The sequence below is a fragment of the Rousettus aegyptiacus genome, unplaced genomic scaffold, assembly GCF_014176215.1.
Source record: "Rousettus aegyptiacus isolate mRouAeg1 unplaced genomic scaffold, mRouAeg1.p scaffold_m13_p_11, whole genome shotgun sequence".
Lineage (NCBI taxonomy): Eukaryota > Metazoa > Chordata > Mammalia > Chiroptera > Pteropodidae > Rousettus > Rousettus aegyptiacus.
The window spans coordinates 72,230,189-72,252,061 of NW_023416286.1; the positions used below are offsets into that span (position 1 = coordinate 72,230,189).

At 37.1% G+C, this 21,873-nt stretch overlaps 1 protein-coding gene across 8 annotated transcripts in view; it reads right to left on the bottom strand.

Annotated features, from left to right (window-relative positions):
- SCEL (sciellin) overlaps window positions 1-21,873 on the bottom strand; it is a 113,428-nt gene that overhangs the window by 42,834 nt on the left and 48,721 nt on the right. For 7 of the 8 annotated variants that reach the window (XM_016149335.2, XM_016149334.2, XM_036228891.1 and 4 more), the window contains exons 10-16: window positions 11,104-11,184; window positions 8,798-8,860; window positions 7,024-7,083; window positions 2,349-2,393; window positions 1,130-1,189; window positions 771-830; window positions 57-116 (exon numbers count right to left, since the gene is read on the bottom strand). In XM_016149335.2, the coding sequence (XP_016004821.2) occupies window positions 57-116; window positions 771-830; window positions 1,130-1,189; window positions 2,349-2,393; window positions 7,024-7,083; window positions 8,798-8,860; window positions 11,104-11,184 (429 nt within the window). The remainder of the gene's footprint in view (window positions 1-56; window positions 117-770; window positions 831-1,129; window positions 1,190-2,348; window positions 2,394-7,023; window positions 7,084-8,797; window positions 8,861-11,103; window positions 11,185-21,873) is intronic. The other variant, XM_036228895.1, reaches the window with a different exon arrangement.

Genomic DNA, 21,873 nt, shown 5'->3' on the forward strand with positions numbered 1-21,873 from the left:
TTAAATACAAAGTAAACAGTCAATCTGAGGAAAAAATAGTTCTCTTAAATCCTTACCCTTTGTCATTCTTGACTGTTCTGGGGTTTTCTTTAATGAAACTGTCGAGAGTTTGATTTCTTTCAACATGAAAAATAATATCAGTAACATAAGTCAATTTTCTAGTACATCAATAACAGTCTAGAACTGTAAATTAACCTATTTAATGCTAACGGTTTGGTTACTGATCATTTATTAACACTTTTTATGAGACAAAATAAATAAAATCATGTTTCTGAACTTTGAAATATTTACAGATATATCTGAGATATACAAATGAAGTGATTCAACCAGATTCCAAATGAAAGTGACCTTAGTATGTGTTACAAAGATGTCAGTGGTGAAGGGCTATGTTCCCAGCACCAAGTATCTTACAATAAATATATTTAGCTCATAAGCCAGCCTATTGTCTACCACCTATAATAGCCAGATTGCTTCCATTTAAATTCTACAAGATTTAAAAGAGAATTTGGAGATCATCTAGGTCATGCCCTTCATTTTATGGGATGAGGAAACCGGGGTCTCCAGAGGTTAAATGACTTGCCCAGGGTCACCCAGGTTGATGTTGGAGGCAGAGCCAGCACCAAGATATATACCCATCTCCTGACCCTGATTCGGGGCCTGTTTCACCAGACTTCTTGACACTTGTTCTGAGCAGGGGGTCTCCCCTAAGAAATAGTATGCAGTCTAGGACTCATTCAAAGAGGCCTGTGAGAGTCTTAATCAAACCTTACCCTCTGCTATCTTTGTCTGTCCGGGCATGAAGAAAGATGAGATTCTCAAGGCTTTTGGCTCTGTATAACACAAATAAATAGAAACAAAACACTGCACATTGAAATAAAATTGTGTGGTATCTTGAAAGGTCAGATCCAATAAACATTCTTCATGAATTGCTCGTTTACATTTGGTGAATGTAAGAGCAGAAATTCTTCTGGGCAGTTATGTCCGAACTAAATGTGTAATAGTGAGGACACTACCCCATCTGCTAGCACATTTTCATGCGAGGTTACAACTCCCTTCCAGCTAACATCTGAAAGAATGGAACAAGCAATCCGGGAGATCATATTTTCAGGTTAGAGACAGATGCACTTACCTTTTCTCTGTTTGCTCTGTCTTAAAAGTTGCTCTGAAGATACCATCGAGACCTTGATTTCTTTAAATAGATTAAATAAAACACTTTGTCAGTAGTAATAATAGACACTTAACTCGAAACAGACTGGTTTATATCTAAGGAAATAGAAGCTGATTGGGAAAGATGAGATATAATTCTTGAAACTGCTATATTCCAAACAGGTGTCTTCATAAGCTCAAAATTTAAATTGCAGTGGACCTTAGGGAAAATAAAAGACACAAATTGGGGATACATAAGCCATAATAGGTACACATATGTGTTATTCGACTTCATAGAATGTTTTTGTTTCTAATGTGAACCAACATTTACAAGATGTCCATAGCACATAGAAACCTGGATTTTCAGAATCTCCTGAAAATGTGCTACAGTGCTGGGCTCAAATTCTCACACAGCAATATCAGCCTGCGCCAAGAAATAACCAGGCACTTTGGACAGGGCATTTCCCCTATTTCGCATAGCCAGTTCCCTTCACTCATTGCCGCCTGCCTGGTCTCAATGGGCCTCCTGGAGTCTGTGATTCTTGATGTAATGTCTCCTATCTTAATAAATGAGAAAACTGAAAAGGAGCAAATTTAAAGACGTTGTTGATAGTAAAATGTATCATTATTGTCAAAACAGGTTATGAAAACCGCATCTCTTGATTAATTAATTCATTCGACATTTGCTTTGTGTCTCCTCTCTTTGGTCCCTGTCTGTTTAATATGTTAGTATGCAAAGTAACAGAAAGATAACTAAAATTTCACACACCTCTAAGACAAACCTATATTTTTATAATTTTTAAAGCATGCAATTATAAATGATTCAAAATAAGGAGATAACATTAACTAAGAGAATAAGTTGTTTTGTAATGGTTAAATTAAAAACATTTAGTGACCAAATCAAACTGTTTACGTACTAATGTATTAATATTTTAGGAAGAGAAATGTGGTTATTTAACTGCCTTACTACACAAATGGAGTATTGAAATCAAAGACACTTTAATATTAGAATCTTTAGATGTAATAACCATTCATACTGTAATGAAATGATGATGATTTCTGCAAGCTTTCTTTTCAAGATTTGTAGAACACTTTTGACCAGCCCAGTGTGTGGTTCCTCTTACTCAAATACTAAGAAGGCATAAGAACTTGCTCTGTGCAGCTCAATAACAAAGCAAAATGTATATGTTTTTAAATCTTACCTATTCAAGCTTTTGTTCATTTCGATGATGTTATCCAATTCTTCACTTTGGGAAGAAAAAAAAAAATACCTCGCATTAGTAAAAGCTTGCCCAGAGCCAAAGGGCAGATTCACCTTAAAACAATTATTTCTGAGTTCTCTGAAATAAAACCATGTTTGTCATCTATGAAAACCCTGTCTAGCCTTCAAAGCTGTCCTCAAACACCTCTCTCCAAGAAATCTTTCCAAGTTCTCCATCTGAGTAGATGGAGGGCTCCGTTTCTGGAACCCTCGCAGCATTTTGCATCTTCTTTATGGCACTTACCCCACTAGACATTCAATACAGCCATTGCACACTTACCTTATGTTAATGTCCCTGCTCTTACACATACAAGTGTGCACACGCACCCCACTTAAAATTTAGAACTGTATTTTTCTTCAGTTCCTCTTCAGTCTTTAATACAGTGTCTTTCACACAATAGATGCTTAATACAGGTTCTTAACTGAATCAACAAACACAGGTGTATTGACTAATTACAGATTCTATCGTTACGTAATATACTGCATAAAACAGCTTTGGAAAACACTTGTTCATCAGTAAGTCTGGTTTCTTTCTTGGATTCTACTCTACCTTTTTCCAAGATAGCTAAATTTTCTGCTTTTTCCATATAAGATAACTGTAACTTTCTGGCTGCTTCCTCAGGATCAAACTATTTAAGTTCAACCCCTGGGTTCCAGAACAGCCCTCAGAATGAAATGAGCTCAGCTCTCTCTCCCCAGAAGGCCGCCTCGGTGGGTCTCCTGCTCTTGTCCACTCCTCACCTTTTCTCTCCTCCTTTCCTGTCCAACTTCATCCCCATTTCTCTTGCCTTCCTCATCCAGCCTTTCAGTTCACAGATCTTGGTTCTCCTTTCTTCCTGCTCTAGAATCATGTTTTCCACACTTTCTCAATGTCCTTGTTTCTTCTTGAGTCATCACTGGTGTTAGAAAGAAGTGAGTCTCAGTAACTCAGCAGTTACACATTCAGGCTCCCAAGTCAGCTATACCTGGATTCCAGTCCAAGATTCACCACGTATTAGTTGGTGATTCTGGGTGAGTTACCTAACCTCTAACTGCCTCGATTTTTCCATCTGTAAAATAAGAATACTAATAGTACCCACCTCAGAAAAGAATTAATAAACTAATGAGTATAAAGTGCTTAGCATAATGTCTGGCAAGTCATAAACTCTCAATTAATTTTGGCCATTATATTAAACAGTTCCCAGTCAATACTAAATTTTTTCTTTAAAAATGCCACCCTAAACAAGCCTGATCCCATCTGATCTCAGAAGCTAAGCAGGGTCAGCCTGGTTAGTACTTGGATGGGAGACCACCTAGGAAGACCAGGTGCTGTAGGCACAAAAAATAAAAAAATAAAGGATTGTAAGCTGACAAGGTCCTTGCAATAAGTGAGGTCAACCAACGGTTTCCTCGCCTAAAATAATAATAATAGTAAATAAATAAATAATAAAAAATGCCACCTATATTTATTTTTTAAACTGCATTTAGAGACACCAAGGCTTTGGGTCAGCCTTAGAGAGGTATAGTCACTAAGTCACGTATGCGCTTTGAAGGCGCCTGGCATTAGGTAGTGGCAGAACAGCTGCTGGGGTAGTCCTCTTAGAGACACGAAGAACACCTCACATTAACAGTTACAGAAGAATCCCTCTAGTAATATCTTGTATTCAATGGTAAGGTTGAAGCCTGAGAATAAACACTGAAATACAAAAGTTGCTGAATGAGAAAAAAAAAAATGACTAATGTTCTGTCCTTATGCAAACTTTACCCAGTTCCCTGACACAATGCCACTTTATCTTTTCTTGCTTGAAATTCTACCTTCCAGCTCTGAGGCTGTGAATCTGTCCATGACCCAAGGGAAAGAGGAGACTTAAGAATCCTGTAAATTTTAGCCACAGACCTTTCTGACTGGTGTGAGTCACAATGATGAGATTATCAGGATTTATTTAGGGTTGCTCATGTTTACCACAAAAAAATTAGCATAAATCATGAGAGGATACTCTGTGATAAATTAAACAAATGGACATTGCATCTGAATGAAGAAGTTCAGCTTTTAAAATGATCTTACATGGATGAAAGCTTTGGATATTAAGTTTCACTATTGCATTTGCAATAAATTAAATGCATTTAATTGGATAAGAGTAATAGTCCATTTCACGAAGAAATACCACAAAGAGCAGCTCAAAATAAAATAAAGCTATTCGTACAGACATCCTACAGTAACTACTTGGCTATCTGTGCAACAGATATATCCCCTTGGCCCTGTCAAAGCAGCAGCTTCTCCCTGTGAAGAATGTATCTGGCTGTGGAATTCATACATCACGGCTAGAGAGAATGGGCAGGAAAGTTAAACTAATTGTAGCTCTCATTGTTTTTGTTTGATTTATAACAAACTAATCATTTCTCTTCAGCATCACTCACATATCTCTCCTTTAAACATCCCTATCTCCCACCAAAAACTATTTTTAAACCCTATTAAAGACAAAATATTACCACAAACAAAAATAAGTAAATAAAATTAGAGATCTGGGCACTTTGATCAGAGAAGAAATGAAAGTGAAACATTCAGGATAGTTTCTAGAGTCCTCCTCTGGATTCTGAGCTTCTCTTTTGTTTGTTAATTTGCATAGACAAGCCAGGTGTCGCTTCTGTTTCTTCTCTTCAGTTCTTTTGACTGAGGCTGCAATTCCTAATAAGACTCCGAGCACTGCTAAATTCAATTAAGCGAGGAAAAAAATTGTAGGCATGCGATTTACACTACAAAATGTTTATACTCAAAGTTTTCTCACTGCTCATCATTATTTAGCCATACTCTATTACACAAACACCTACTTTGTACAAAGCATCATATCAAACTCAGTAAATGAAGTAAATGATGTATGGTGAATAAGACAAAATATCTGCTTTAAGAGATTTAGGAGATGATAGAGACAATGAGACATTTACATAAACATGAAAAAAAAACACCAAATATGATTAGCTGTTATAAAACATGAATCGTGGGGTTCTAATAGCTTGGAGAAGCAGAAGTCACATCTCACTAGATCACTCAGGGAAGACTTCACAAAGGAGGTGCTATTTGATCTGGATCTTTGAAAATGGGTAGGATTTAGATAGATTAATATGGTGGCCTTGAGGATGGAAAAGACTGCCATCGCGTAGAATGGCATAAAAAAAAAAAAAGCAGTATCTGAAAACTGTGGAAAGAAAGTGGTTTGATTTGATATTGAATGTAGGGTAACTGTAAAGATGAAGTCAGAAATAACTCTGGAGGGACGTCAGAAACATGGTGGAGTAAGAGATGTCCCCAGATATCTCTCCCTGAAACAACGATAAGCTCAACATCTAAAGATGAGCAAATAACCCCCGAACTACACACTGGCACATCTGAGCACATCTGGGGTCTGCACATAAGAGCTACTACCATAGGAATGGGTCGGAGCTTGGAATTCAAGAAGTGAACAGAGCACCCAATTATCTCAACCCAAAAAGGCCTTCATCAAGACACATTATATTAAAATTATCAAAAATCAACAACAAAGACAGAATTCTCAGGGCAGCCAGGGAAAAGAAGATGGTAACCTATTTAAAAAAAAAAAAAAAAAAAAAAAAAAAAAACCTAATAGATTATTGTCAAACTTCTCAGCACAAACCTTACAAGTCAAAAAGGAGTAGAACCAAATATTTAAACTATTAAGTGAAAAGAACTACCAGCCAAGAATAATATATCCAGATAAGCTCTCCTTTAGATATGAAGGAGAAATAAAGACCTTTCCAGACATACAAAAATTGAGGGAATTCTCCACTACAAGGCCTGGATTACAGGAAATACTGAAAGGGGTCAGCTCACCTAAAACAAAATGACAAAAAAAAAAAAAAAGAACTCTGGAATGTTAGGGTGGAGCCAGGTTAGTAAGGGCCTTAAATGACTTAAATGAAGTTTCGAGTAATCGAATGGGCAATGGGGAACCAGCGGAATAACTGTTTGAGCAAAATCTAGAAAGGAACTCTGGCAATGATGGGTTGTAAAGGTGTCGTGGGAAGAGAGACCGGAGGAATGTAAGTAAATTTGGACAGCTATTCTAATAATCTATGCTGGCGTCAATGAGAGTTTGAACTGGGGTGAGGCCACATGCTCACAAGGGACATTTCAGACATTTGGTGCACACATGCATGGTACTACATAGAGGAGAAAAGAATGGTTCCAGAAAGGTGAGCTTGCCTGAATAGAAGAACAGGGAAGAAGTCAGGAAATAGTCTATTTGAGAAGGGAGTTGAATATGGCTTAGGATATTCTAAGTGGGAGTTCTGGGGAGATAGATTCATGGAGGTCTGGACAAGCAACACAAATACAAGATGAGTGGTTTGGAATTAGGTCAAAATCATGGACAGCTGAGGTCACTGGGATGTGTACAGTCACCAGAAGAGAAAGCAGAGGAAGGAAACTATCCATAAATATCAATAACACCTAATTTTCAATGACACATCTAGGGATACCAATTCTTTCTTCTTTTAAATTCTATATAATAAACAACATTGGGATTTTGTTTATATTGGGAACTTTAAGGTACTGGTTAAGCATTTTTTTTTTTGAAATGTACAGAGAAGAAAAAACCAAGCTCAAAGCTCTGAGACCTCACCCTTTGTCAATTTTCTGAAGTGAAGTAGCCACTTTGACGATGTTCTCAAGATCCTGACTCCTTCAAACAATGAAAAATACAAGTCAGTGACAGTAGAGCAATCTGTAAAGCAGCTAAAATTTCTCTCTGTATTCAGTGACGAAAGCAATAGTTCATGTCTCATTTAGGAATCATTCAGTCTAACTGAATAACAAAATAATTCCATCATATTAGCTTATGACATGCATAAACACACACACACACACACACACACACACACTCACACACACACACACACACACACCATCTCATTCCACCTGATGTTGCCTCTGCCATCTAGTGCTCACTAAAATAACTACAGCTTCTCCTAAAGACTTGTCACTGGATGCCACAAAGTTCTATACTTAAAAAAGGATGTGAAAAAGAAAATACAGTTAACAGCACAAGTAAAAACAGAGGTGTGTTTAGAACCTTTTCTACCAAAACCAAGGAGCATTATGTTACATACTCAGATGATTAATTCACCCCTCATATGGGGTGAAAATAATTGTCTTCCTAGGCTTCCAAAGAGAAAGAAAGTACATTGTAAACTATAGGCTATGTGGAAGCGCTTAATACGTAACATATAAATCCATGCTGATCTCTCTAGATCATGAAAAGGAATAATTGAGAAAACCCTTATAGGTTTCCCTATGTTTCACAAAAAAATGTCTCATAGGAGATTAATAGAATTCCATAAAAAATTTTGTAGTCTAGTAAATTTGGGAGGTGTAGCCAACTTGTGGAGATTCAGAAGCTACGTAAGCACAGTGAAGGCTCTGGGGAGTCTGTGGCAGAGAACTCTAATTGTGTTTCCTCGATGCGTGGGGCCATTAAACCTGCTTTCACAGAACATACATCAACATCTTGTGGCACGTGGAACATAGTTTGGGAAGTGCTGAGGTAGAGTTGCACTTTAAGTTACTAGGTACTAGGCAAATATTATTTTCCTGAAAGGTAAGGTATCTGTGTGATGTGTTTCAAACTGGTACTGTTTTGAGGGTCAAAGGAGATGATTTTTTAAAAATTAAAAGTATGTAAGTTCTGAACTTTGAAAAATGCTTTCAGTCAAAAAAAGTTTTTACTGAAGAATCGGTTTATCATAATGATTAAAATGGTAAACTTATTATGTGTTTTTAACCATAATAAAACATTTGGCTTACCATATAACATGGCATTGTCCAATAGCTAATTTCAGATATAGTGTATTATTCCTTAAAAAAATATAAATAAAAATAAGATATATCTAAAACAAATACTAAACTAGACAGGGTATGCAAGACACCAGGAATAAACCAGGGTGTCATGGGGAAACCTCACTCAAAGTCATTAGTTCAATGTGCAAGACTCAGGTAGAGCTGGATACGACCTCAGTATACAGCCAATTCTAGGAAAAGCTTTTATAGAACAAATGACTATATTTCTACCTATTCATTTATACATTAACATCAACTATGTCATTGGTCTTGGGACAAATGCTGGGAATAAAGAAGTGTTTTCCTATCTTAAGGGGCTTCATCTTATTTTGTTAACACATTCAGACAATTTTGGTTTTCTTAATGTAAAGCCTAAAATAGAGATAAAAAGAATAAAATTCTTAGGTGCATATAAAAAATATTTGTTACCCATTATATTAAAGTCAACTGGAAAGCTGATTTTATCTATTTTACTATTGTTTTGTATTTTTAAGTGTTCTAATAAAACATACTTAATCATTTCTTTAGTTATGTATGGTTACAGATACAGTTCCTTATACCTTATATTTCTTTCAGCAGATCTGGTTTCCGTATATCCACCTGCTTTAGGTGGACAAATTTGCCTATATTTTAAAAGATAAAGATAATGTTTGTTAGGTAAGAAAACACTTCTCTGTTAAATTTAAAATTCATAAGAAAACATATATGTTCAAAAAGACTGAAGTGTACTGGAACAATAGCACTACTTGAGATAACAAACTTCGCCTTAGCTCTTTTGGTTCACCAGAACTCAGCCATACCCTAGATGAAACGCTAGAGTCCAAGATGCTAACTTTGCAATTTAGCCTATCTCTTTTAATATCCTTTTAACTATATATATATATATATATATATATATATATATATATATCTGTTCTAAATATGTTCATTTTATTTTAGTTTCCAATCATCAATAAAGCACTTTTATACTTATCTCTATTAGATGATACAATATTTTAAAATATTAAGAAGCATTTTTTGTTCTGAGGCATCAGAGGGATACTTTTTTTTTCTTAAGCATATTTCATTTGAATACTATCAAGAAATATATTTGCTCAGATATGATGGGAAATATTTTTAAATTTCCAGTACACCCACTACATCAAGAACAACCACAAAGAGTTGACAGAATTAAATTTTATGATATTAGGTTCTGCCTCAATTTATGATATAAAGCTTTTCTCTGCTGTTTTTTTTTAAAGTATCTTATTGACCTACTTATGCATTCTTGCTTGTTCTCAAGAAACTATATTCAACTACTTCTTTGTACTCCTGAGGACATGTGTTAATTACATAGGAAACACTTCCCTTTCATATTCTTTCATTAAAATCATCTTGCTGTGATTAAAGTAATCAGGATTTAAAACATGTAAGTTGTCCTAATTTTATTTTTAAGATCATTGGTGGAAGAAAGAAACTAGAGTGGTAAAAATGGATTAGACCAATTCCCATGAAATTTAGCTTCTTTTGAATCTACATATGTTTAATGCTTTAGTCACTGATTTTAGATTAGAATTTGGGAGGAACCAAAGCTAATTTATCTTAGCTCCCTAAAAAAATCCTACTCAAATTCAATTTAATTGCTCAATACTGTAAAAGTAAAAATAATGTAAGATAAAAAGCTTGAGAAGTTGTTTTTAAGAATATAATTATGACCATTGTACAAATAAAAAGTTATAAATATGACCTATATTTTTTATTAACTCAATGAAGAAGTAGTCTCTTGACTCATTAAAAAAATGTATTCTCTTATCCTAAGAACAAAATTTCAAAGGTCCTGTGAAGTTTCATTTAATAGAAATTCAGATGTGGGTTTTTAACTCACTAGGGTGAACACATAATGTCACATGGCACTGCTGCCTAGTCAGCATTTTCTAGCTGAAGTTACTCTCTGACTAAAGAATAGTTGTAAAATTTTCTTACATGTTGTTAAAGAAATTACCATCAAAAAGCAAAAATACAGAAGAATCAAAGGCAGGTGATCAAGTGGATCTAATGTATTGTCTTCATTGGCTTACTATTTTTTAATTTCACAATAATAATGGAAATGTGCAATGTACATCTTGAAAAATGGTTTGAGAGTGTTCAGTAGTGTAATAGGAACCCATGAGAAGATTTTCAGATCTCTGACTTTGTTTCTGAGTGTTAATGATAGAGTGACAGAAATTCAAAGTAGAAAAGTAGTCTTTTTTGTTTCTTGATTTGAAGATGAGTTAAGTAAAACATTTTTCAAATTCCCAAGTTTCAAAAAAATTACAGATTCTTTAGCTAAAACAAGACTAAAGAACTACTCAAAGGTATTTCTAACATAAGGGAGGATTTGAGCAATAACACAAAGTTTTACAAATATTTTTCATCCGAAATTACAGCTCTTAATGGGAAACTTAACAATGAGTAAATATAAACCAAATATGTATTTTTATGTATATACATATTTATATATATTTATATATACACACATATGAATATGTACATGTGAACATATATGTTTATAGGCAAAGTAAAAGAAAGAGAAAGGGAGAAGTTTCTTACATATTGGTTCCAAATATGTAAATTAGAGGAAGCCTGAACATCCTAGACATAGACATTGTTCAGTTTCTCGACCGTGTATTTTCAAAAACAAGTAATGGCCATAAGTATTCAAAGGTAAACATAAATAAACATTTGTATGGACAAACAGAAGTAGAAAAGCTTTACAAGTGCTCCTTCAATGAACGTGCATGCAAAGCAAACCTATGCTTAGCACAACATAGGCCACCATTCATTTGCTTTCATTTCTCTTGGATTTCTTCATTTTGGCAAGAAATTCTGGAGTGCTAGGTCTTACCTATTATTCCGTCTCAGCTGGTTAGGAGATAAAGCAGGAGAACTGGGTTTTGGGGGTATTGGAGGGTGAACAGCTGGTTCCCTTTAAAACAGAAAATAGCACTTCATTTCACCATGGAAACGTGGTCGATTTTAGCATCTATTAGCTGAATGCATTTATTACCTACATGGAAATCTCATGCATCTGAGAACCCCAGTACATGAGATACTTGAAAGATCAAAATCTAAGAAGTGCTAAACTTAAAAGAAGTCAAGTATTTAAATTACAAATATTTTAAAAGTTAATTTAATCAGATTTTGGTAAACCGTATCCTCTTTAACTACAGTTTGAAATATAATGTGTTCTTTAAACAGCTTAATATTTTGCTAGACTATCTAGCTCAATTCATGGTATTTTGGGTCAACAGCACATGAAGATAGTAAATGGTTCTTGGGCATTAATATATAAGCTTCTTTAGGAATTATGTCAACTATCAGGCTGCTACAGACATAGCAAGAAAGGTTCTCAATTCCGTATACTTCAAGGTAAAGTTGATTTGAAGCTCTTAACTAAATCTGACTTAAATATTGTCAGTACAGGCCAGTTTGATGCTACACACACACACACACACACACACACACACACACACACACACACTGTCAGCCTCAATTTGGCAACAAAGTGCCAAGGCAGCCTCTGAGCTGGCATGGTTGGATGACTTAGGAACAGGCAATTATGTGCATATTTTAAATGGAGTGAGCACTTTACTCAGGACAGGTCACTCTCTCATACAACCATGACTACCCCAGTTGATTCCTGTTATCATTAAAATAAATTTTCATATTTTGTAAAAGTACTCTTGTGATCCAGACCCCATGTTAGGTGAGCGCGTGGGCTCTGGACCCACGCTACCCTAATTGTCAGCTGTGTGGCAATGAGTTAACCTGATTGTTTCTTTGTCTGTAATAACTCTTCTAATAGGATTGCTAGGATATTGTCAGAACTGAAAGAAAATTTGCCTTTTATTTAACAAACATTTGTTGGTAGCTTTCTATGTACAGGGCACTCCACAAAGTGGATAATTTCCCTGTTCTCAAAAGGCTTTCAATACACAAATAAATATTTGACAGATTGAGAAAAGTGCTATGAAGGAAAATAAAAAAGAGTAAAAAAGAATAAGGGAATATAGAATGATGGGGTAAGGACATTATTTTATATAGAATGGACTGAGAAGGACTCTCTGTAAAGTAAAATTTAAGCTAAGACCTTAAGGAAGTGACAAAATAAACCAGGAAAACATCCAAGGAAAATATAGAAATATGGGCATCATCAACTTAGAGATGGTATTTAATTCTTGAAACTGGAGATCACCAAGGGTGTCAGTATAATTAGAGACAAAAAGTGGGCCAAGTGTCATATGCTGGGTGCTGTAATATTTTCGGATGTTGAGAATATGAGAATTAAACAGCAAAAGAGCCTGAAGAGAAGTGATCAAGAAGAAAAGTATGAGGGTGTGTTATGCTAGAAGCCAGTGAGGAAAGTGTCTCAATGAGTAATTGGCCACACCAAATGGCACTGATAGATCAAATAAGAGAGAGATTGGGAAGATACCACCGTTTTGGCAATATAGTGGTCATTGGTAACCTTGATAACAGCAATTTTGAAGGAGCAGTGGTGAAAACACATTATAGGAGCAGATTTAAGAGAAAATGGGAGGTAGAGGCATTGAGGTATTTTGCAGTAAAAAGGGGAGAGAGAGATGCATTGCTACCTGAAGGTTGAAAAGACAAAGAAGGTTGCTGGAGTAGGTAGACGTGATGAAAATGATCCAGCAAAGAGGTCAGATTTGATGGTGCAGAAAATAAGGATCAAAACCAGGAAATCTTGCTCCCTAAGCCCTCCCCATGCTATACTGCCTCTTGAGGGATCCTTGGGCAGACCAATGGTTCAGTCGAGGTTAATAATCATGGAATTAAAACGAGGCTAGTTTACATTGTTTTATCTTGCCATATTCAGCTGCTTTGGGGAAGGAAGAGAATATACAGAGAGTTGGATTTAACTAAGTTTATGATTCGGCCGAGTGCAACAGGAAGATAGTGTCGAGGGAGGGAAGGGTTACACCAGGAAAGTGATTACTATGAGGGACTGTGAGATCTGAGAGGGCGTCCCTCACTCCTCATGTCATCATGGAGGGCGATGATGATATGAGGGGCGAGGAACTATGAAAAGATGGAAAAATCAATGGATTGGTGGGGGAGGGCAGAGGAATTTCTGGAATCAGAGGACTGGAGGGAATGAACTGGAAAGATAGAAAGTAGAAGCCAGAGAAAGAAAGCTTTGACATTAAAATTTAGTTGTGTGTGGTTACCAGCAGGGGCAAGATCTATGGGTGGCTCAGGTGGGGTGAAGGACAAGATCATTGAAGAAGAGGTCAAAAAAGTGGGAGGCCAGGGTGGGACAGGATCCTCTACACAGATTTGGAAATCATCAAGCATTATGATAGGAGAGATGCTTGTGAAAGACTATGCGCTTGGTGCCCAAATCTTCAAAGAGTAAAGGCGAGTGACTCCAAGACCTTCAGACAATTCCAATGAAAAAGAGGACTTCATTATGGCATGGCTTTGAAGAAGATGAGAGTTCGTTACAGCATGGCTTTGAAGAAGGAGGAAGGAGTTAAAATTGATAGAAAGTGGCAGTGAGCAAAGAGAACCCTTTCTCTTCATTCAGACCCTGTGATACATGGAGTTAGGAGAAAAACAGCCCTCACTGAGAGGGAGGCTGAGGGAGCAGGCTTCTCTGGGAGAACTCACGAAGAAGTGAGAGATCATTCAGATAGGGTTAAAAGTAGTGAGCTTTGATGATAATGGATGACACATCCTGGGAGGCACTGTGGAAGGGTTTAAGAAATAAGGATGATGTTTAAGTTGGGTCAGGATCAGTAATGTATAGAGTTTTATGGGGATGATCTAGGTGATAAGAAATAATTTGACTGTGGTTCCCATGGGGATCCATGGCCACAGATGAAGAACATAGTCGAATTGGTCCTGAAGCTTTCTTGCCAGAGTGTGGTAGTGAGGCTCTAGGTGATAAGTAGTGGCAGCAGAGAAAAGAGCATGGCGGGTCTCCCAACTCCTCTGTTGATGACGGCACTGAAGCCAGTAGAAGGGCATGCGAGGCATTAGAACACTTCCCAGCTTCTGCAAGTGCTCAAGAAATGTCAGGCGCGGTGGTGGTTGTTTTCATCCCATGAACCCAATACTGTAGCTGTGCCAAACTACTTGCATTTCCTGAACACCCTACCAACGACACCCCTATATTCCCACTCCTCTCCGGTGTACCACTCCCTTTCACCTGGATACTCTCTCCTTGCCCTTCAGACTATGGCTTGGATGTTACCGTCTCTAGCGGTGCCCCAAGCTGTTCCAGCCTTACGTTTCTCCACAGCACACCCTCCTCATGGAACGTATCACGCTATTCTGGATTACATGTAATTTTCTGTCTCCACGCTGGAGGGACAGCTCCTAAAAGGAGACTTATATCTCAAGTACTAGAACTATATGTGACACCGGTGCCCAATAAATATGTGTAAAATGAATGAAAGAAGGAGCGATTGAATGAATTTCTATTTGGTAAGAAGAAAACGGGTACTGAAGAGGGGCCTGAAACTTTCGAAATCTGTTCAAGTTTAGCTGTACCATAGGAAAGGCTCATTGTTGATTCCACTACTGAGTACCGAGCAGGCTCCAGGTACCCAGGTCATTTATTGTGTTACGTAATATGCCTGGAAAAACCATTTACCTGAAAATGTTATTCCCATTCAGGCTTAGAGTTAGATTTTACCATTAGATAGTATTTTATTTATGTTGCCATCATCTTCTCTTCTCAAAAAAAAAAAAAAAAAAAAAAAAAAAAAGCCCTGTTTTGGGGATAATTTGAATATTTAGTGTATCTGTGTAGGTTAGCTTTTCTCCCAGGTGTAGAGGAAAGGGGTAAGAAGGTGCTCGGTCCTGGGTAATAAGGGATCTGCACAGGTCACTGGTATCTGAGAACAGGCAGGAGAGAGATAACAAGATGAAAAGGATTACAAAACCGAGAAACAGAATGATGCCAAACTATGCTTATGCCAGAATCACATTGATGAAAAGCTAAGTTTTTCCAGTTTGGAATGGCTAAGGCCTCCAAGAGGCAAGAAAATACTGATTGGGTGTATCTGGGAGGCAGAGATGAGTAGAGAAGTAGATTTGGACACACAGTGCAGAGACGATTTGGAGAGCACCCAGGAAGGAAAAGGTGGGTGTACAGTTGTGAAGGCCAAGAAAAGCAGAGGAGCATATTTTATTTCCAAGGGTGATTCATTTACACCCCCACTGGGTGGGGGCCAGGCATGCTACATTGACTTCGATTCACCTCAAAGGAGCTTTCATTTGCATCTTTGCAATGACAGCCACAGATGACAGAACCCAAGCCCTCAGGGGGCAATGAGAGAAATCATTCATGCCATGCCAGGAGCTGATGTGATGCCAAGCGGGGGGATTAAAATGCGAGAGTGAAGCAGGAAGCTGTGGCCCAGAATGTTTTGAAGAGAAGGGAACAAGAGACATTCATGTGGAATGATCCTGTTTGAATACTACTTTGAGACACAATGTTTAAGCTTCAATAAATTGACCGTAGCTCTCCCTTCTGTCTTTCCCTCAATCCCACAAGACTTTCGCAGGACCAAGTGCACCATATTTGTGCCTATAATTGTAAAGAATAACTTTCAGGAATAAAATGACAGTGCTCACAAGAAACATGTGAAAACTTGCAGATAATAGTCCAAAGGCCAGAGATAATAGAAATTATACTGTAAATCTGTTTATAGTACTTCATTTTCATATACTGCTGAAAGATTACTTCCTTTCATTACGACTTATTTTAGATAACATGTTTGGATATATCTTTATGTTTTAACAGGAGAGATAACCTGATTTATATAATTGACACTAAGATTTGAATAAGCAAAGACAGCTCCTTAAGTCTGTCATAATTTTCATGCTTTTAATGGAGGCAAGACTTATACTCTCTAGGCAATACCACTAAATGGTGAAATAATTTTTTTTTTAAATCAAAGAGCTTTGTTTTTGTGGCTGGGACAGAGGAAGGCATGGCTCGGAGGGTGATGTTTTCTGCAGAGAGCTTACCCCAAGTTATCCTGATTGTCACAACTCCTCCCTTGCCTCTACTTCTGAACCTGAAGGTTCCCTCCTTCATCATACTGGGAGAAGCTCCGAGGGAGGGAGGGACAGGGAACATCTGAATTGAGGGGAAGCAGGGATGTTTTTCATTTGTTGTTGTTTGAATGTGCTACTTCAAACTAGTGTTAGGAGGTCAGGGACTGTCTTCGTTGAGCCCATAGGACTGAGGAAAAAACAGCTAGCTTGTTGAGAAATGCTCAGACTTCAGTTCCTACATTGCGAATTAGCTTTTTCCTGGTTCTGTTTGAATAACACTTTCAAAAACAATAAACCTTAACTCAGGATAATGTTTTATTTATTTTGAATGTTTAGAATGGGCATTCTAGGCATTTAGATAAAATTTAAAAATAACTGCACTTAGTTTACTGAGTGTCTTAGAATCTTAATTTTTATAAAACAGAGTCTAGTTAATATTAAAAAATTTTTGTTAAGATAAAAATGAAATTTTTTTTTAACATGAAAGCAAACTTTGTAGAGGGTTTGGTACCAATAGGGTTAAAAAATGTCGTAGCATAATTAGAAAGGTTACATTTTACCATTTATAGTTACAGACAGAAAAATATAACTACAGTGCAAGGTTGCCATGGCAACTCGCTTCTCAATTAGAATTTTTTTTTTTCAAAATCTCCCAATCAGCTAACTGCAAGTGAAAAACCACTGAAGGAGAAGAGGTTGAAACAAATATGGGTGAGAAATTATGAAAGTACACAGCAAGCAATTAACTATATGGTAATTTTCCTAGGTGTGTTTCCACAATTTTAATTTTATTGGATATTATATATTTTCTTCTCTGTCTTCGAAAATGATTCCAGAAAAAAACACACATTGTGTTTTTGTTGTTACTGGCATTGGTGGCTTGTTAATTCTGAATCACGAAAGTGAGTAACAATCATAAACATTCATATTGTCTGTTAAGCAACTACCTTAAATTGGCTTCAGTGAGTTTCTTAAGTGAGCTTCATATGACATTTAACCTAAATTCATAGTCAGAAGCATGTGAACTTCCCGTAAACAGAATACCAATATTTACTGGTGGATTCTGAAATCGGAAGCAACTTCAGTATCAACATCCCAAAAATGTTTCCATATTTTATCGTGATACAACTGAACATTTCTTATGAATAGCACCTATTATCCATTCTATTGGTTCAAGCCTGGCAAATGTTATCACTCCTTTGAAGGATTTGAAGATGAGAAAAAGTTTAGGAACTTGAAAACTTAAGACATATACTAATCATTGGTGACAAATTGTTTTGTGTCTAGATTTCTGACGTTTTCAAATGAAAGAAGTGGGGAGGAATAAACTTTCACTGGCTCTGACCTTCTAATAATTTTCCATAATGATAGCATTTGTACTTTCTTTTGTATATATTTCATAATCTCTAGCACATAGTCAGACTTCAAATTACATAGCTGCAAAGCATTAACTCTTAAAGCAGAAATATGATATTCTGAAAAGGTATCTTAGCTTATCACAAATTATAAATGAATATCTACCTAGAACGTCTTATCCTAAATAACATTTTTCCACATGACATCATGCCCCCAAGGAACCACTCAGTCCGTTCCTTGTTCAGCACTCCTGGCTCAAAGTGACTCCCTGATAGACTGAGTTTCTTGAAACTGGGACTGGGCCTTACACATCTCTGAATTCCTGGGTTCTAGTAAAGTGCTTTTACTTGAGCATCTCCTTCATTTCTCACTGCTTGGAAATTACCTCCACAAATGCATCCTTCCAGTATCCCAGGCTCTACTTGCTGAAATCAAAGAACATTCAACTTCAAAAGACCAACTCTGTCTTGCCCATTCTGCTCCTATGTCTTCCTACACTGATTGGTGACATCGCCATGCTTAAATTCACTCCAGGCTTGAGAAGCTAGCCCTGCCTCGTTTCTCTCCTTCCTACCCCATCACACCTCTTTCAGGACCTTTTCCCTAAACCCCCTGTGAGAAGTTCTCCTTACCACATCAGAGCTCCCGGAACAGCTTGATGCTTTCACCATAGTTGATCTTGTGTTATGGTTATTTGTGTATCTACATTATCCAACTTCTGACACTATAAAGGACCCCAAGCCTCTGCCACCCTTAGGAATTCTCTGACCCAGAACTACCCACTATGCTGCAGAATGGCATCACCTACCTGGCATGTAAGCTTCTCCTCCAACCCCTCTCTCCCTCAGGAGTTCCCCTGCCCTCCTCTCCTTCTGTGTGGTGGCCCCTGTGAAGTTGACCATGGACTTTCTCCGGCTGTTAGTGACTCCTGCCTCCTGCAAACCCAGCAAAGTACCATCTAAATAAAGCTTTTAGTGTGCCTCTGCCATCAAGTGGTCACATGTTTTCCTTTGATTAGCCAATTCTCGAACTCACTACAATGACTGAATAAGGACAGTAAGGGAGATAGAGAGGTCAACGACAGTTTGATGTTTTAAGTGTGGCTGACTGGATGTGTATATTATTGTGACATGAGAAAATAATTTTATTTTAAAAGGTAGCATGAAGTGTCTCCCAAAGAATGAATATATCAGGATGTTTAGTTATGAGGATGAGATTCTCTTGCACAGCATAGACAGAACTAAACTACCCAGCATAAGTAATTCATAGGAATTGGAGTTTGGGGGAAGAAGAGGAGGAAAAAGAATAAAAGAGAGATGAAAGAAAAAAAGGAAAATGCTAAGCAAAATAGCAAAAGGGTCAAGCTTGTAGAGAAATGTCAGCCAATGAGAGATGACCAAATGGCAGGGGTGGCTGAAGAATTCAAAAATAGGAATTTCTAATGCGACATTTCACATAGTTTGGTCTGGGTTTCTACAATGTATTACTAACCACTCTCACCATCCCACATCTTTATTAAAAATTTATGCAAGTGGTATTTGCACAAATCAAGAAAAAGAAGTCAACATCTTCTATTCCTGAGTTAATATAGAGCAGAGAGAACAGAACAGAGATAAGTCAAGAGTGACATTTAAAGGAGAAATCAGATCAAAACTTGGCCACAGGAATCTACGGGCCCCAGATAGGAGAGAAGATAGCATTCCAGGCAGAGATAACCTTATCTTATGTGCTAAGGGTCTGTAGAAGTTAGGAGCATAGTACATTTAAAACAATTAAAGTAAATGGAGCAGAGAGCAAAGGGGAGTTTGAGGGATGGAAGACAGGTAAATGCTGGCAGTCAACAGTAAGGATTTGAGTCTTTATTCTAAGACTAATGGAAAGTCATAATTTTTATTTAAGAGAGTACTATGTTCCAATTATCCTTTTATAAATATCACTCTAGCAACTAGTGGGTACCAGGATGAAGGAAGGGAAAATACCTAGGTAGCTATAATTGTGGTCCAGGAGAGATAAGATGATAGAAACAGAAAGAAGCATATGGATTTAAGAGGCATCAAGGAGGTAAATCAATAGAATTTACTACTGGATTTGCTCTTAGTGGTATAAAAAAAAAAGGTACAAAAAATAATTTCAAGTTTTCAGGGGTGTTGACTGGCTTGGACAGAGAACCAGGTTAGTGTGGAGAATTATGGATTTCGTTTCGAACATGTTGAGCTTGCAGTGCATTTGAGACATTTAAGTGAAGGTTGCCAAGTAGGCAGTTGGTTATTGAAAGGAGAGAAAGAGGTGTGATGTGGACATAAACAGAGGAGTCAAGGGTAAACAAATGACCATTAAAGCCCTGGGCCCGGACGATGCTATTGAGGGCTGGGGCGCAGACTCAGAGGAGGATAAAGACTGTGGGCCTTTAGGAACATCAGCATTCCATGGCTTGGTAGAATGTGATGAAGTAGTAAAAGAGACTGATAAAGAATAGAGAACTAAAGAGGCTCCAGGAGAGTATGTAAGGGGGCTGCATTTCTCAGAAGACAGTAAGAGAGATTTCAAAAGGGCATGAATAGTCAGTGGCACCTTATAGAAGGTCAAGTAGCCATAGGAACTGATATGTCAGCAAAGTTTATCAGCCAGTTCATTAGTAATGTGGGGAGTGCCGTTTTCACAAACCAATGGTGGTAGGAACCAGAAAATGGGTGTGGCTTACATTGTGCCTATAATACATTTTAATCCAAACCCCAACAGAAGATTTAAATCCAAACACAACTAAATTTGGTTGTTCTGCACTATGTAAGGCAAGAAAGGAACAGTAGAGAGATGGGGCGATCTGTGGTTTCGAAGGCCGCAGAGAGGTCAAGAGTTAAAAAGTTCAGGAAAAACACTCGTTCCTATAATGACTGAGAAGTCCGGTGGTCTTTTCAAATGTGCTGCACAGACAGGGAGATGTGGGAGAAATAAAGTCTCCAGGAAGGTTTATGTGATCGAGAAAATGGAGGATTACCAAATGAAGAACAGAAAAAGAGAGAGAATCAGTATTAAGAGAAAATTCTTTGCAGAAGGTCGAAGGGGACCGGAGAGGGAGACCAGTGTACAAATGAAGGCCGAAGGGGAATACGGTTAGCGCTGAGTTATTAGCCAGCATTAAAAATAATATTTTTATCTGTTTTTGACCTATTTTCATTTTCTTTGTGCTCTTCTGGGGACAAAGATCTCTTTTTAAAGGCTTTGCTTCCTTTCATCATTTAATAATTGCTTCTATTTTTCAGCTTTTACTAAAAAGGCTATTTCTCAGCCCTGGGAATGCACTGGCATTAAAGGTGAGAAACAGAAGCTGTACTTTGAGCTCTCTCAAAGAAAAGCACTTGAAAAATCAAAGGCATCGCTATATTGTTATTATTCTCTTTTTCCCCTGTAGGCTTGGCATGACATTAGCCCTGATCCTCAGAGAGAAGTCTTTCAGTTTAGCCATTATATTAATCATCTGTGACTCTAAAAAGGGAATGGATATCTAAATTGATCAACCTAGTCAGATCATCTTCTCTCTTCCTTGGTTCTGGTGCAGTGGATCTGAGCCAGGAATCAGAAATAGGAGCATTGTAACTCATTTTATCTTCCATGGAAATCACACCCAGCAATGCATTAATTGTAAGGGCACATAGCCAAGCACTGTCAGCTCCATGCAGAGATCCACAAGCTCAATGGGCATTAAAAGCATGAGATGTTAACTTATGAATAATCCTTCCATATTTTTACACAGTTATATAATCAGTTGCTCATTATAATGACAATTTGCATTAATATTGGAATACTGAATAGAAGACAAAAATAAAAAGTTATTTTGGAAAAAAGTAATACATATTTCTAAGTACTAGTTATTGTCTAGCAAGACAAAATTGGTTGGATTGTACAATACTCCAGAAACGATAGTAACTGGTAAAACTCCTAGTTAAAATTTTCATCACTTAGGTAGCTCTATGAAAGGTATTATTCATAGAGAAATAGCTAAACACAGCTTGAGAGGAAAGAAGGTTTTAAACTAGAAATTTAATCCATACTGGATAAGCAAGTTTGAGAAGAAAACTTTTCAACAGAAGGTGGATATAATTCCAAGTTGCAATTGTTCAGTATGTTCCATAATTTATATATATATATATATACATATATACATACATACACACACATATAATATATAATACATATAATAATATAACACACACATATAGATGCAACA